The sequence below is a fragment of the Saccostrea cucullata genome, unplaced genomic scaffold (genome assembly GCF_032062105.1).
Source record: "Saccostrea cucullata isolate Sc308-1 unplaced genomic scaffold, CSIRO_AGI_Scuc_v1 ctg5782, whole genome shotgun sequence".
Taxonomy (NCBI): Eukaryota; Metazoa; Mollusca; class Bivalvia; order Ostreida; family Ostreidae; genus Saccostrea; species Saccostrea cuccullata.
The window spans coordinates 1-15,871 of record NW_026932423.1 but is presented as its reverse complement, the minus strand read 5'-3'; the positions used below and the strand labels follow the sequence as shown (position 1 = coordinate 15,871).

At 34.8% G+C, this 15,871-nt stretch overlaps 1 protein-coding gene across 1 annotated transcript; it reads left to right on the top strand.

Annotated features, from left to right (window-relative positions):
* Nucleotides 1–1,697: 1,697 nt before the first annotated feature.
* LOC134235086 (uncharacterized) lies at nt 1,698–9,671 on the top strand (the record flags this gene model as incomplete). The annotated part of the gene is made up of 3 exons (XM_062717169.1): nt 1,698–8,884; nt 9,087–9,294; nt 9,510–9,671. Coding segments are annotated over exons 1-3 (7,557 nt in total), but the record flags the coding sequence as incomplete, so codon positions are not given.
* Nucleotides 9,672–15,871: the final 6,200 nt, after the last annotated feature.

The following is a 15,871-nucleotide window of genomic DNA, read 5'->3' as shown; positions in this document are numbered from 1 at the left end:
AAGCATCCTGGGGTAGTGTAGATTCTAAATTGTTAAAATCTTGACCCCTGGGGGTAGGGCGGGGCCACAATGGGCAATGAAAGTTTTACATAGAAATATATAGGAAAAATCTTTATTAATTTTCTTCTCAAGAACCACTGGGCCAGAAAAGCTGAAAATTATGTGGAATCATTGTTGGGTAGTGACTGTGTAGTTTCTAAATTATTAAAATCATGACCCCCCGGGGTAGGACGAGGCCACAATTGGGAATCAAATTGTACGATGGGGAATCAAAGCAACTTGTTGTAGTGTAGATTTCAAATTGTGTAAATTGTGATCAGTGAGGTATGGTGGGGTCTCAATGTGTATTACAAGGGGGGAAATCCGGTAAAGAACGGGTCAAAACTTCTCAGGTGAGCGATGTGGCCCATGGCCTCTTGTCTTCAGGGTACTTTTAGTAATCAGTTGTACAGTGGCTGCAACGGTATCGGTGACAAATAAATCATGTAGATACATTTGTGTATTGTGTGTGATCATTTGTGTAACGTGCGAGATTGTGCGTGTATCAGACTTGATCGCTTAGGGCTTTAATCGTGCGAGATTGTGCGTTTAGAATCGTGTAAACTTTATTTGTAAAATTTTATCGGAATGTTATTTGTAAAAAAAGCATTTCTATTGTTTTTTTAAAAATTTATTTATTTAATAAATGCAAATAAAATGAATGAAGCGCAGTTAACATCATTGAATGCAGAACGAACTAATTATTGCTCATAAACAAGAAATATGTTAAGTCGTACACTATTAAGTTCTTGTCAAATAGCTCGATCAATATTATGATAAACCATACTTAGATCTTCATCGTTTTTTTTTTCTTTAAAATATTATTTTTATTCTTGTTTACTGTTTTTGTGGAAAAGATATTTTGAAAATCAATACATCAAATATAAATATTTCTTTTACAAATATATAACCATTTCTCAATGCTTACATAAATATTTAGTCAACGAATATACATGCACTGACATGATTTTCGGAGGTTTTGATTATCTGTGTTTATCTCTGGAGCTTACTTTTAATTAATTTTAAGATTTCTGCAAATAAAAAAAGTTAAATAATTGGCAAGTTCATTTTTAGAGATTCACAAACATGGACCAAGGTCCTGCACAAACATTGAATCTATGGAAACACTACGAATATAATTTGTAATTTAAGTCATTCCATGCTGCCATTTTTTTTTTCTTCAATCGTATCCCCCATTCTGCATATCATGAAACCCAATTCAATCCAATTATACGACCCACATTCAATTACAACTTCTGATAGAAGAAAAAAATCTGTTTTCTTAGGTCGTAGAATACCTAAATAAATATTTATAATCTAAGATATTAAGTCTTACATGTATTTAGCTTCAGAAATATTAATTTTCGGGTTTTTTTCAAAGTCTATGAAATGATATTAAAAATTTTTTGAAATCTTAAATTAGTATAGAGCTGTATTTCGTTTTGAAAATATTGATTCCTAAATATTTTGACTATTTTGAGTGAAGAACCGTGCATTTGCGTTAGCAATCATGTAAGATCATGTAACGTGTGGAATCATGTGTGAAGGATTGTTCATGTAACAGGTTTAAATGTGCGGGATCGTTCGTGTATCATGATCGTTCATGTAAGTTGTCAACATTAATGTTGCAGCCACTGTATATTATCAATGTTTTTCAGATGGCAAAGAGAAGGAAAATGTCTGCAAGACAGAGAATGATGCAAGACAAGATGAGAAAAAGAGAAAAGAGGCAAAAGCCTGCAGGAATTCTGCCAGATGAAGTCACAGCTTTGACGTCACAACAGTCTGCTGTTCCTTGCGGGACAGTGGATGGAGCTGATTCAGCTCCTCCCGGTAATTTTCCGGGGCTTGGTTCGATGGGGTTTCCACCTAAAGAGGAAAAACCCCTGGCCAGGGTGCAGGCCTCACCTCGAGTGAAAATGCATTCACCTGCCCCGAGGTTGCCATCTCCTCGGGGAAGTCGTCTGTTTGTCCATGACGAGGGCAAGGCACCGTCCACTGACTCCCCACCGTGGGTTTGTGCTCCACCGAGGGCACCTGGATCGGACATAGTGCATATGTCTGATCCAGCAGGACAGGCGCAGCTGGATACCTCCAGGATGGAGGAGACCAGTAGAATATCAAAAGATGAGGGCTCTTTAACGAATTCTAAACTGGAAACTATACGAATAACAAACAGATACTTGAACGAAAAACCTGATATCATAGAAAGTGTAAACAGAGAAAGAGATATGTTGGAGACTGTAGAAAGTATGTTGGATTTCAGAGATGATACAGAGATTATAGAAAATGAGTGGAGAAATGAAGGAAAGAAAGATATGAAATTAACAAATGAACGAATTTTTCACAGGAAAAAGGGTCAGAACATAAAAGATTTGAAGGTACAGAGTAATCAGAAAGAAAGTACTAGTATGCAGGATTGTCTTGCTGAGGAGAATACAAATTTAGAAGCAAGAAATTCATATACTGTATCTGTCCAGGGCTCTTTCCATCAAGCTGATCCTATGTTTGGTGACAATGCAGGGACTCAATGTGTGGCAAATTGTCTATCAGCTATAGCTTATCATGTTCTGAAAAATGCAAAAATCTGGCAAACAGCTGATGTCAACAAAGTTTTAGTGAATGGGGACGAACTTTACACATACCTGCAGAACAGTTCTACAGTTACAAGTAGATATTTGTTAGTTGAAGAGTTGCCGCAGTATTTTGAATGCTTCAGTAGAACATTTGAATTCACGGTGAAGGTATCAGTATCAAGTTTAATCAGCTTATCAGAGGAGGAGCCATGTTATGAAGATTTTAATGCTTATCCCCTTTTTGAAGCTCTGCAAATGGCACTTCATGAAACAGTCGGATGTTTTGTATGTTTTGGGGGAAATACTTTGGTAGTTGGAAAGACAACTGATGGATTTTTCATATTTGATTCTCATTCAAGATGTTCTCGTGGATATCTTAGTGTGCATGGAAAGAGTACAAGAATTCTATTGGAGAATGTTCATGATGTTTATTTGCACCTAAGGTCATTAGCAATTTCAATGGGTTTTTCAAGAACTGTTGAATGTGAACTAACAGGGGTATTATGTTCCCTAAAGAATTTTGCTATGGCTGAAGTGTTTGACCAAGAAGCTGAGAGATATTTAGGAGCAGAAATAAGTTTAAATCAGGATGCATTATCAACAGAACAACCAGAGATGTTACAGACAGATGAAGTGATTTTTGTGGGCGAAGAAAGCAAGCAGCATGATTTTATTCCTTTGTCTGTTCAGAATCAGAAGGATTTGTGCAAGAAAATGGGGCTGTCATATGTTGTTTCAGGATGTGACAACAGTTCAGTATCTGTAAGAGATATGGGTGTGCCTAAGAGCTGTAAAGATATTGAAAGAGATGGAAATTGCTTTTTCAGGGCTATATCATTTAGCTTGACAAACTCTGAAAATCATCACAAACAAATTCGTGAAGCTGTATGTCAACACTTGCTTAAAAATGAAATAGAATTTCAACAATTCATGCGAACAGAGGGATCTTTAAGGTCATACTTGCTTTCAAGTAACATGACACATGAAGGTATATGGGCAACGGAACTGGAGATTCTTGCTGTGGCACATATGTTGAATGTAGACATATATACTTACTCAGACATGAGGTGGCTTCAGTTCAGTGGGCATGATCTGTGTGCTGAATCAGTGAATCATAGAGGAGCTATATATTTATATCACAGAGAACAGAATCATTATGATGTTGTTTTGCAAGTGACATCAAGGTTGGCAGAAATTGACTGTTTCCTCATGAATAATCCTGGTGGAAGAGAGTATATCCTTCGAAAAGAAAACCAAATGCGTATGAGAAATAGGCGCAAAGCTCCAGAATTAAAAGCGATTGTGGACTCAAATGAAAATCGCAAGACTGCACTAAAGAAAAAATACCAGAAAAATGAGGAGTTCAGGGAAAAAATGTTGAAGCATAAGAAGAACATGTATACAAAAGCAGACTATAGGTTGAAAGCACAACTGAGCAATAGGCATCGTTATCATAAAAATATTGCTTACCAGTTAAAATATGCCTTAAATGCTGAACACAGAGGAAAAGTGCTGAAAAGGAGCAAAGAAAAGTATCAAACGGATTTGAATTATAAAGAGCAAAAGAAGATACAAAGTGTTGGAAAATATAACTTGGACTTGAAGCACAGAGAATGTGCCAAAAAAAGAAGTAAAGAAAAATACAGAACAGATTTGAAGCATCAGAATAATGTGAAGGGAGCAAGCGTAAAAAAGTACAAGACAGACTTGGAACATCAGAAAAAGGTAAAGAAAGCAAGTTCTAAAAAGTACAGGACAAACTTAGAACACCAGAAAAATGTTAAGAAAGCAAGTACAGAAAAGTACAGGACTGACTTGAAACACAAGAGAAATGTTAAGAAAGCAAGTACAGAAAAGTACAGGACAAACTTAGAACATCAGAAAAATGTGAAGAAAGCAAGTACTGAAAAGTACAGGACTGACATGGAACACCAGAAAAATGTTAAGAAAGCAAGTACTGAAAAGTACAGGACTGACCTTGTGCATAAAGCCAATTTAAAACGAACAATATTGGATAAATACAAGGCAGATGAATTCTACCAAAAAAAGAACAAAGCTGCCAATGTCTCTAGGTATCGAAGGAATGAAGCTTTTAGAGCTGAAAAGAAAGAACAAGCTCAAAGAAGATATCAATTTGATGCTGAAGTTCAATTAAACACGAAGAATCGTAGCAAGACTAGTTACAAGTCATCCCCTGACGTTCAAGATAGAAAAAAGAGAAGAGTACAACAGAATAGGAAAATGAAAAAAATCAACATGAAACAGGCAGAGGAAGTTGTGAGATCATTTAAAGAAAATGCATCGAAAGGACCAGATTATGCATGTACCTGTTGTCATAGGCTGTTGTTCAGAAATCAAGTACAAGTTTGTGAACATCAATTGTATGAAAAAAATGAAGCAGCAAGAACTATCTCGCATATTTGTTTGCTTGGCAAGTATATCCATGAATGTTCTGAATCATGTCCAGACACATGCACCAAATCATCATCATGGATTTGTTACACTTGCCATAGGAAAATATTAAGTGGAAAAGCACCACCAGAGGCTGCTGCAAACAATATGACTTTAGAGGATATTCCACCTGAATTGGCCAACTTAAACAGCTTAGAACAACATCTCATTGCACTTCACATACCGTTCATGAAAATCATGGCTCTTCCACATGGTGGACAAAGAAATGTACACGGACCAGTTATATGTGTGCCCTCAGACATGAGAAAAAATTCCAGTTTACCAAAGCAAGAGGATGATAACTTGTTGTTGCGGGTGAAATTGAAAAGGAAGCTGGCGTACAAAGGTTATTTTGAATATCAGTTTGTTAATACAAACCATGTAATGTCAGCCCTGTCATTCTTGAAAGAGAACAATCAGTGGTACAAAAATGTCGTAATTGAATCCATTCGGGAAGATGACATGGAAATTCCTGGGCAAATGACTGATTGTGAAGAAGAAAATGAAGAGAGTAATGAAAACGATGATCAAATGATTGCATTTGACACTTGTTTACAACCCGTAGATGTTGCACAAGAAGTTTTGGACCATTATTTCGATGATGTGTACAACATTGCACCAGGTGAAGGGAAGAATCCTGTGCGAATGCTACAAGAGCCTGGAAATGAGGCAAAAGCGTTTCCTTGTCATTTCCCAAGCGGAAGATTTTCTTGGAATGAAGAAAGATCACAAAAATTAACACTATCTAGGTATTTTAACAATAGGGTAATGAATGCAGATAATAGGTTTGCAAAGGACACAAATTACATTTTCTTTAGCCAGTACATGTCCGAACTCAACCAAGTGATTGAAAAAACTCAGATTTCACTCAGAAAATCTTTGTCAAAATGTTCTAGTGGGAAACCAGTGACAGCAAATATGCTTCAAGATCCTTCTACGCTCTCTAGTTTGTTGAGGAATGATGAGGCAATAAGGTTCATGCAGCCGATAAGAGGAACACCCGCATATTGGGCAACTGCTCAGAAAGATCTCTTTGCAATGTTGCGGCAGTTAGGAATACCTACGTGGTTTTGTTCGTTTAGTGCAGCAGAATATAGATGGAATGATGCAGTAAGGGCTATATTAAGGCAGCAGGGTGATGACAGGAATCCGGATGAAATGGAATGGTCAGAAAAGAATGAAGTTTTGCGATGCAATCCTGTCACAGTTGCTCGAATGTTCGAACATAGATTTCAGGTATTTCATAGAGAGGTCATTCTTTCACCTTGTGAACCAATCGGAAAAGTGGTAGACTTTTTCCAAAGAGTCGAGTTTCAGCAGAGGGGATCACCACATATGCATTGTTTATACTGGGTTGCAAATGCACCTAACATTGACTCTGATGGAGAGGAAGTTGTGTGTAACTTCATTGACAAATATGTAACATGTGGCATACCCTCGGAAATTGACGACGCAGAGCTGAGAAAAAGTGTTCTGGATGTACAGCAGCATAGCAAGAATCATTCAAAATCTTGCAAGAAGAAAGGCACTGACTGTAGGTTCAATTTCCCAAGGCCTCCATCCCAAAGGACATTTATAACAATTTCCTCAGAAGAAGAGAACATAGATACATGTAAGTCTGAAACAGAGGTTAGAGAGGAGAAAGTAAACAAAGCATATGCAAAGGAAATTTTGATTAGTGTATGGGATAAAATACAAAATGATGGCGAAGGAAAAACTACAAGAGAAGTATTTGATGACCTTTCACTAACTCAGGAACTATACGAAGAAGCTTATAATATGTTAACCGCAAGGAGGTCAATTGTTCTCCAACGTAACCCAAATGAGGTATGGACGAACCAATATAACCAGTGTCTCTTGAAATGTTGGGATGCTAATATGGACATTCAGTTTGTCTTGGATCCATTCAGTTGTATTGTTTACATCGTTTCGTACATATCAAAATCAGAAAGGGAGATGGGCATGTTACTGAAACAAACAAAAATAGAGGCAGAGGAGGGAAATCTCAATGCTCGACAGACAATGAAGAAAATTGGTTCAGCATACTTGCATCACAGAGAGGTCAGTGCTCAGGAAGCTGTTTATAGGGTGTGCAATCTTAAAATGAAAGAATGTTCGAGAAAAGTTGTTTTTATTCCCGTTGGTGACAATCCATTACGCTTAAGCAAACCACTGTCTTTGATCAAAAAGAAATCAAATGATGAAGAAATAATCAGTGATGAGGATGATGATGAAAATGATATCTGGATGACAAACATAATTGAGCGTTATGAGAACCGTCCTGATAAGCCAATGTTCCATGACATGTGTCTCGCCAACTTCTGCTCTGAATTCAGAGTACTTGCTAAATCTCAAGTTCCAAAAAAAGAAAACGAAAATGTGTTTGAATTGCAGAATGGTAAGGGATATGTGCAACGCAGAACAAGAACACAACATGCTGTCATAAGGTATCCAAGATTCAATGTTGAAAATATGTCGGAAAAATATCATCGATCTATATTGCAACTTTTTCTTCCTTACCGAACAGACAAACAATTGAAGCCTCCAGGATTTGAATTATATGAGGACTTTTATGAAACTGGTCATGTGAAAATTAAAGGGACAAGGCGACTGCAATCAGTGAAATCAATAGTAGATTTGAATCGATCCCATTATGCACAAAATGAACAGTCCTTGGACATAGCCCAAGAAGCATATGAAATGAATGGTGAACCAGAGGATGCGTGGTCACGCATATGTCCAGAAACAGAAGTACTAAGGAGAGAAGGTATAGCACAGAGGAAGGAAAACACAGTGCAACAAGAGAATGATGGGGAGGCTATACCAGATATGGAAAGTGAGATGAATAATGCAGATGTGCTGTATCATGTTCACCAAAATGTTATTTCAAGAGATGAAATGTTACCAGTTCTCCAAAATTTGAATGAAAAACAGAGTGAGATATTTTATTTGCTTCGAGAGTGGTGTTTAGCAAAGATTAATGGCAAGAAATGTGAACCCTTGCACTTATTTGTGACTGGTGGTGCAGGTACTGGTAAAAGTCATCTTATAAAAGCAATTCATTATGAAGCGTCACATTTGCTTTCTAGAATGACTTCTGAACCAGAAAAGGTTACTGTACTCCTTTCGGCATTCACGGGAACAGCAGCCTTCAACATTGGTGGAAATACGCTTCATCATTTATTTTCACTTACAAAATATCTGCCTTTGCCATATGAGCCATTAGGAGAACAAAGTCTTAGTGAAATGAGAGTCAAGATAGGTGACATACAGATTCTTATCATTGACGAAATATCAATGGTATACAAAAAGCTTCTGTATTATGTACATGAACGGCTAGTGCAAATTAAAAAATGCAAAGATCCATTTGGAGGTGTTTGTGTTATCGCAGTGGGGGATTTCTATCAGCTTCCTCCTGTTAAGCAGCGGAAGAATGAGAGACTCTATAAAGAAAATTTGACGTATCCTGTTGATTACTGGTTTGACTGTTTTAAAGTCATCGAATTAAACGAGATAATGAGGCAAAAGGAAGATGCGTCATTTGCTGAGTGGCTGAACTCTCTTCGTGTAAGACAGACAAATGAGCCATTAACAGAGGAGCAAAATCTGATGTTAGAACGGTGTCTCAGAGAAGGACCAGAGGATGTTCTTCATGTATTTTGCACGAACGAAGAAGTGAACACGTTCAATTTGACAATGATAAGAAAGACGTGTGAAGATTTATTAGAAATTGATGCTGAAGATTATAAGAAGGACAAAACATCTGGGAAACTGATTCAGAGAAACAAACCCTTCATAAAATCAACAAGTGATATACTGTAAAAAAAATTGGGGGCCAACCATATTTTCAATGGACATTTACTGTAATAAAGGTAATGTTGGGAAAAAGAGTGGGGGGGCTGGCCCCCCCCCCCCCCCTGTTGCTACATGCCTGCCATGGGCCACTGAAGCTCTTCTTTCATGCTATAATATATGTTTTGTGTTATAATATAGATAATGTTCTTTCTTTATCTTCAATAGAGTGAAATTCAACATTGAAGCAAAACTAGGAGAATATGTGAAGATAATGAATCGAGAGGCAGGGAACAGGATTGAGTATCATGCCCTGAAACAAACCAGCAATAAACGCGAGTTTGTGTACAAGTGGGACTTAGTCAACCCCTATCACTGCGTGGCTTCCTCAGCCTCATGTCCCCAGTTCCTAACTGTGGTGGACCTTACAGAACAAGTAAGTACTGCCCAGTTCTCATAATCAAGCTCTGGAAATTTTGTCTTGTTATTTTTGCCCTAACACATTAAAAATTATATGAAAAAACAAAATTTACATGTTAATTTAAGTTTTATGGCCTGTCACAAAACAATTTCCTTTTTTCATGGCCTACTAATATATGTTTTTTAATTCTTTTTGTGACCACTTGTTAAACTATTTCTGATTGTTTATAGCCCACCATAACTATGACGTGGGATGGCTGGGGTAATGACTTGTCAGGTTTGCTGAGATATGAATATGAGATGTATCAACTCTGCCATGATGGATTTGAACTCGGAGAAAATCATGGGAAAGTAGTCAAGAGCCCAACCACTATCAACCTCAATGATCCAACTGTAAGTTTATATAAGATGGAGTTTGTCGTATTACGAAAGCCCAGAAGGCTCATTCGAGATTCAAGTTTTGAAATACGAGATTCAGAAATCGAGATTCGAAATTCGAGTTTCGAAATTCAAGATACAAACTAACCAATCAAAAGCGGGTTCAACTTTTGATTACTTCCCTTTGTAACGTTTTTACTATCAAGAAATCGTTGAATATATTTATAACAAATGGATCATTTGCTAAAATGATAATGCAAGAAAAAATGTTTTATGTATTAAAACGAAATAAAAATAAAATTTGGATTACATTTTGAAAAATACATATATAATCTTATTTTTCTAATTTAACAAAGTAGTATATACGTATATATGGAATATTATAATTATGGTCTTATCGTTGACTTGTCGAACAAGTAGGTCAACTAATTTTATTTCATCGGATCATTCTTGATGGAGAAAGTTGCATTTAATTATAATTAGACATGAAATATTATGAATCGTGTCTATACTGCACAATAATTTAAGGGTATATATTTCATCACATCTATAAAGGGTACATTTGTGCAGTGAGACTTGACTGCCGAATCGAACTGTAGCGTTATATAAGGTTTTATAAGGGTATATTTTGGTCTTTGGCCATAAAGCTATGGTCAGAGACTAAAATATAACCCCATAACGCTATATAGTTCTGCATCTAATTTAGACTCATCTACTATTTGATATAAGATAAAATAGATGCCGCATTTATTTTAATTCATATCGCCAAGCTGTATTGTAGATATAATTTTTAATTAATTCAAGAAATCAAAGCCTTAGATAAATATAAGTAATTACATACTTAATTTTTATGTAATTCCTCTATCAGAAAACGAAAGCGATTTTTTTTATCAATACTACGTCGTCTTTCAAGTTTCAAGCCTTTCAGTGTGTTTGGAAAAATGGGCAGGCGGGGAGGGTAGGGGTGGGGTTATTGTTAACCTTTAGACACTTTCCACGTATTCATAACTTTATTTATATGTCATCAACCCCGTCAACAAAGTAGACAATACAAATATATATATATATATATATATATATATATATATATATATATATATATATATATATATATTCCTGATATATGTATTTTATTTAATATTTAAAAAACCATAATATAAATTGAAGTATATCTTGCTGATCAAAAATCCAATGATTATTTAAATTTCCTTCTTATATAAATTACACTCTTTCTTGCATTGTAATTTTATTAAATGACTTATTTGTTATTTATATATTAAACGATTTCTTGATAGTAAAATCATAATAAACGGGAGTAATCAAATCTTGAACCCGCTTTTGATTGGTTAATCTGCATCTTGAATCTCGAAATTCGAATTTCGAATCTCGTATTTCGAATCTTGAATCTCGAATGAGCCTTTTGAGAGCTTTTGATTGGTTAATCTAGATCTTGAATCTCGAAACTTGAATTTCGAATCTCGTATTTCGAACCTTGAATCTCGAATGAGCCTTCTGGGCTTTCGTAAGTTTGACCAGAATCTGCTCATCAGGGTTTATGGAGGCAGTCAAGAGTCTTGTTGAAAGAGATTAATTTGAGCATGTGCAGTAGGCTTCCAACCTTCAGGATTTGCTTACTATCGAGATCAACTCTCCTTACTTACCGTCCACCTAAATTGGTACTGTAAACAGGGTTATTTTCTCCCCGTGTTATTTTCGCCCTTTCACACTAGCAAACAATTTTGCCAACTTTTAAATTCGCCCTGTCAGAGTTTTGTTTAAGATAGTATACTGTATCATTTGAATTCGCACCGTTTTTTATTCGCCCAAATAAGGGGTCGAAAATTTCCGTGTATACAGTAGTAGGCGTCTTCATGTGAATGAAATATTCTCGAGAGGGACGTTTAACAATAAACAAACAATTAGATAAAACGATAGTGTACGTCGTATGGTATGTTACGTTTTCTATTTGATTTTGATGCTGTCAAATTAAAACAGTTTCATGTTCTTAATTTATTAGCACTCTATAAGCGCCGCGGTTTTGTTGTGTATTTGTCTTTTTCTACAAAAACGTATTGTTTCCATTTGGACTCATAGAATTTTATTATTGAATCTGCAATAGATTATTGTTTTTCTTCAAAAATTATTGATTGGGCATCTGCCATTTCATTTTCTTCAGCGAATTTGCGCTACGCAATACATTATTTTAAAAGTCGGTGTAGGTTATTTTCATTGTATACAATTGTTATTGAATACGAGTTCTTTCTTTATAAAAATTCAAAAGGTCATCTAAATATAAAAAAAAACGTAATACGTATTTGTTATATTTTCAAACAATCAAAGTGTTTTCTGTTACCTTAACCCTTTACACGTACTGAGTATCTTAGATCTTTGTTCCCGAGACAAGAAAATCTCAGCATACTCATCTGAAAGACATTGATGAATATCGGATCACTTTCCATGATGTATCTGAAATTGTACAATCTTCCGTTTATTTTTTCATGTATTTTTTACATAAAAAGTTCACCCAATGACTATGATATATCAAATGTGTGGGATGGCAATGCTCTGTAAACTTTCTTTTCTTCAAACTTTCATTTATTTCTTTATGCTTACATGTAACAGCGTCGTCAGGTACAGAAAAATTAAACTGGGGACCGGTATTTTGACTTCCTTTGAGGAAAACTGTTTAATTCCTAGGTGCAATTTGAACATAAAGGTTACCATTGATGGTCCTTCATTCGGGTTTATTTACATGTTTTACTGGACCTCTTAAAAATGTAAACTAGAAAAACACATTTGGAGCCCTTGTTTCACATTACATACGAGGGTTGATCCAAAAGTTCGTGGAATTTCTTCATATTTTATTTATTTTTAACTGATATTGGTTGAAAATTACAAATGAGAATATAGAAACTTGTTGAATATTTTAAATAAAAAACATTTTAAATATTTATGATAGTAACTCTATGGCAGTTACCATAGAAACGGTTGTTTGGAAATGCGGGGGACACATTACGCGTTTATTATCATTTTAATTTTTAATGCATGAAATAAGAATAAAACCGCCATATAAGGTATAAAAACGAAAATTGTGTCATTATTACGATTGCTTGATCTTTTATAAACCTTTGTGTGGGAGTTTTACTGATTTTACTGGATATTTTGTTTATTTGTTCATCTTCAAGTTGTTAGACAACGTCGAATTTTGGTAAAGTCACATGTTTTGTGAAAATCCCGGAATCTCTCTATCTTAAACGCGTATATTATTGTCATAGGCTAGGGAAAATTCATTTAGTTACTGGTTTTCCTTTGGCATAAGAACTATTTAAGAAAAATAGAACTTCCATGGACGCTGATTATAGGTGTGTCCGCCTTTTGGAGGCTCTGTTTTAAGTGTTTATCCCCATAGACAAATTAAAAGCGTTAATGGACCTTGTTGCCTGACGTACTGTTCATAACCTTGCTACTGAAAATGGAACATCATATGGAAAGATGGGGAGTATTTTGAAATGTGAGTGAACAATGAAGAAAGGTTGGTTTGAGAGGATACCTAGGCTTTCCTTGAGGAAAAAAATTGAGAAAAGAGCAGCATTATGTAGAATTACATATTCGAATTGAACATTAGGATGAGATGCTTCTATAACGTGACGTGACATATCAAACTTGATGTAACGTCGAAGTCTCCTCCGGGTTTCACAACATTCCAATTTCAGAAAGCTCATGTGATCTTATTTGTAATTGGAAAGTGGTGAAATTTTCCAATATTATTGCAATATGACTTTATATTATAAATATGCCTGTTGTTTGTTTTCATCAAATCACGATAGAATTTTAGAAAGAAATTCTACAAACTTTTGGATTAACCCTCGTACACATTATATAGACGATCCCTTTTTCTTTGACTCCACATTTTATTATTAATCGCTCTTTTCACCTTTAAAAAGTGCACCCCTGATTTGTTATCCAAAAATTTCTATTTAAATAGATCGTTGGCACAATAAACGCATGAAAGAAAATACTCCAGTAAGGCATTTGCAAGAAAAAGTACGTTTTTGAAGAAATGTTATTATATTCATTCTCTTAGTCAGAATTCTAGAAAATGTTGTGTTGATTATTTGATTAGCTTTTTAGAAATGTCTTTCAGTGAAGGATATGGAGATAACGAACATTATTCAATATCAAAGTTCATAAAACAATACAAATTAGGAGCAGAGCGGACCTCGAAAACATCAGAGGTGGGATCAGGTGCCATGGAGGAATGAGCATCCCCTACCGACCAGTCACACCCTTCGTGTGTTCCTTGTCATCATTGGGAAATAACGGGAAAATCCGTCGTCAATTCAGGATCAGTGTATAAATAATAAAAGACATTTATTAGTATGATTATGATTTTGACACTTCTTGATTAGATAGATTGACTGATTGTGATTGAATATATCAATTGATTGTGAATTTGATTTTGAAATGTATGACTAAGAGTTATTGATCTGACTAATTATGATTGATTAGAGTAATTGTGAGTTTTGTCTCCGTCATTTAAATAAATGACAATTTTCAATTCAATACATTCTATCAACCATCAAACAAAGCACAACATACAGAATTGTGCCATAAAAGTACATTTATATTTTATAAATAATTTTATGGCACATCTTTGTAGTAAAAGGGGAATAACTCTAACATTACACTTCACAGAAATGTAGGTTTGATTACTTGGTATGACTTGACGCGTAGTGCACACTTCCGGAAATACGTCATAAAAACCATCCCAAGCAAGGGTTCCATGCAGAATCACCACATGTACTATTGACTTGATTTTACAAAACCCAACCCACCCTCCCTTTTTTGGTATTTATTTTAATACAGATAGCCTTTTAGCCATGTCAAAGGTTTATGGATAGGTTTCCCCCCCATCTTTGATGGTTGTAGCATTTTTCACATTATCTAATCATTTTTAAAAGTGTTTAAATTTGAAGTTGATGTGTATATGGTTGCTTTTAATTCTAATCTGTCACATATGTTATATTTGTGATCATACATTTTATCATACCCGATTATGATTATGGGTTAGTATGATTATGATTTTGACACTTCTTGATTAGATAGATTGACTGATTGTGATTGAATATATCAATTGATTGTGAATTTGATTTTGAAATGTATGACTAAGAGTTATTGATCTGACTAATTATGATTGATTAGAGTAATTGTGAGTTTTGTCTTCGTCATTTAAATAAATGACAATTTTCAATTCAATACATTTTCTATTGTTTTTTCTATCAACCATCAAACAAAGCACAACATACGGAATTGTGCCATAAAATAACATTTAGTATGAAAAACGTCAGTCAGCATTTGACTCAATGATAAAATTGTATTTGCTGACAATGTCATTCAGTTTAAACTGGCATTTTCAGACATCATATTGCACACAGCATTGACATTTTGGTGTCGTGCCCCTACAGATTTCAATTGACCAGTTTGATCATTATATTTTAACTCTCAATTTTTATTTTTGAATTTCTAAATCAGTCTGAAAACTATATAGCATTAAAGACTATTCTTTCCAGATGTAAAAACGTTTCCATAATTTGATTTTTTTTAGCAATTTATCTAAAAAAAATTTCAAATAAGCAACCATTCTCCTCTTCTTGACATATATAATTTAAAAAAAATTTAATTATAGATTTCAGCTCAGTGTAGTGACCATGCTTACTCTATAAGAAAATTTCTTAGCAAGGGCGATGTGAAAGATTCATGGGATTTTCAGTGATAGAACATTTAAAATGTGAAAAAGTAAATAAAATAGTTCTATTTTTTTATTATAATAAAAAGTATTTACATTGTTTATTGCTCAAACCTCGTATTATTGTTATTTTATAAATGTATCGTTGTTATTGTATACCATTGTCATTAAAAACCATTGCTATTTTATACATGTATCACCGTCATTTCAAATCAAAACGAAAAAATAGGAGGTTAATACACTTTTCCCCCTCAAACCCAACCCCACCCCGTCACTAGATTTTCAAAAGTTTTCTTGTCCACAATTTTTTTTTCAGTTAAGTTCTATTTTTTTTCTGGTTGTCCCGTCAAAATTAGTATTCCGTGCCCGTGCTTGCATAGTCATCATTTCGACCATCCAAGAATTTTTCCTGCAATGAAAGATGAAAATTCTGCCTTTCGCAGCTTTTTTTTTTTTTGGCTTAACCTCT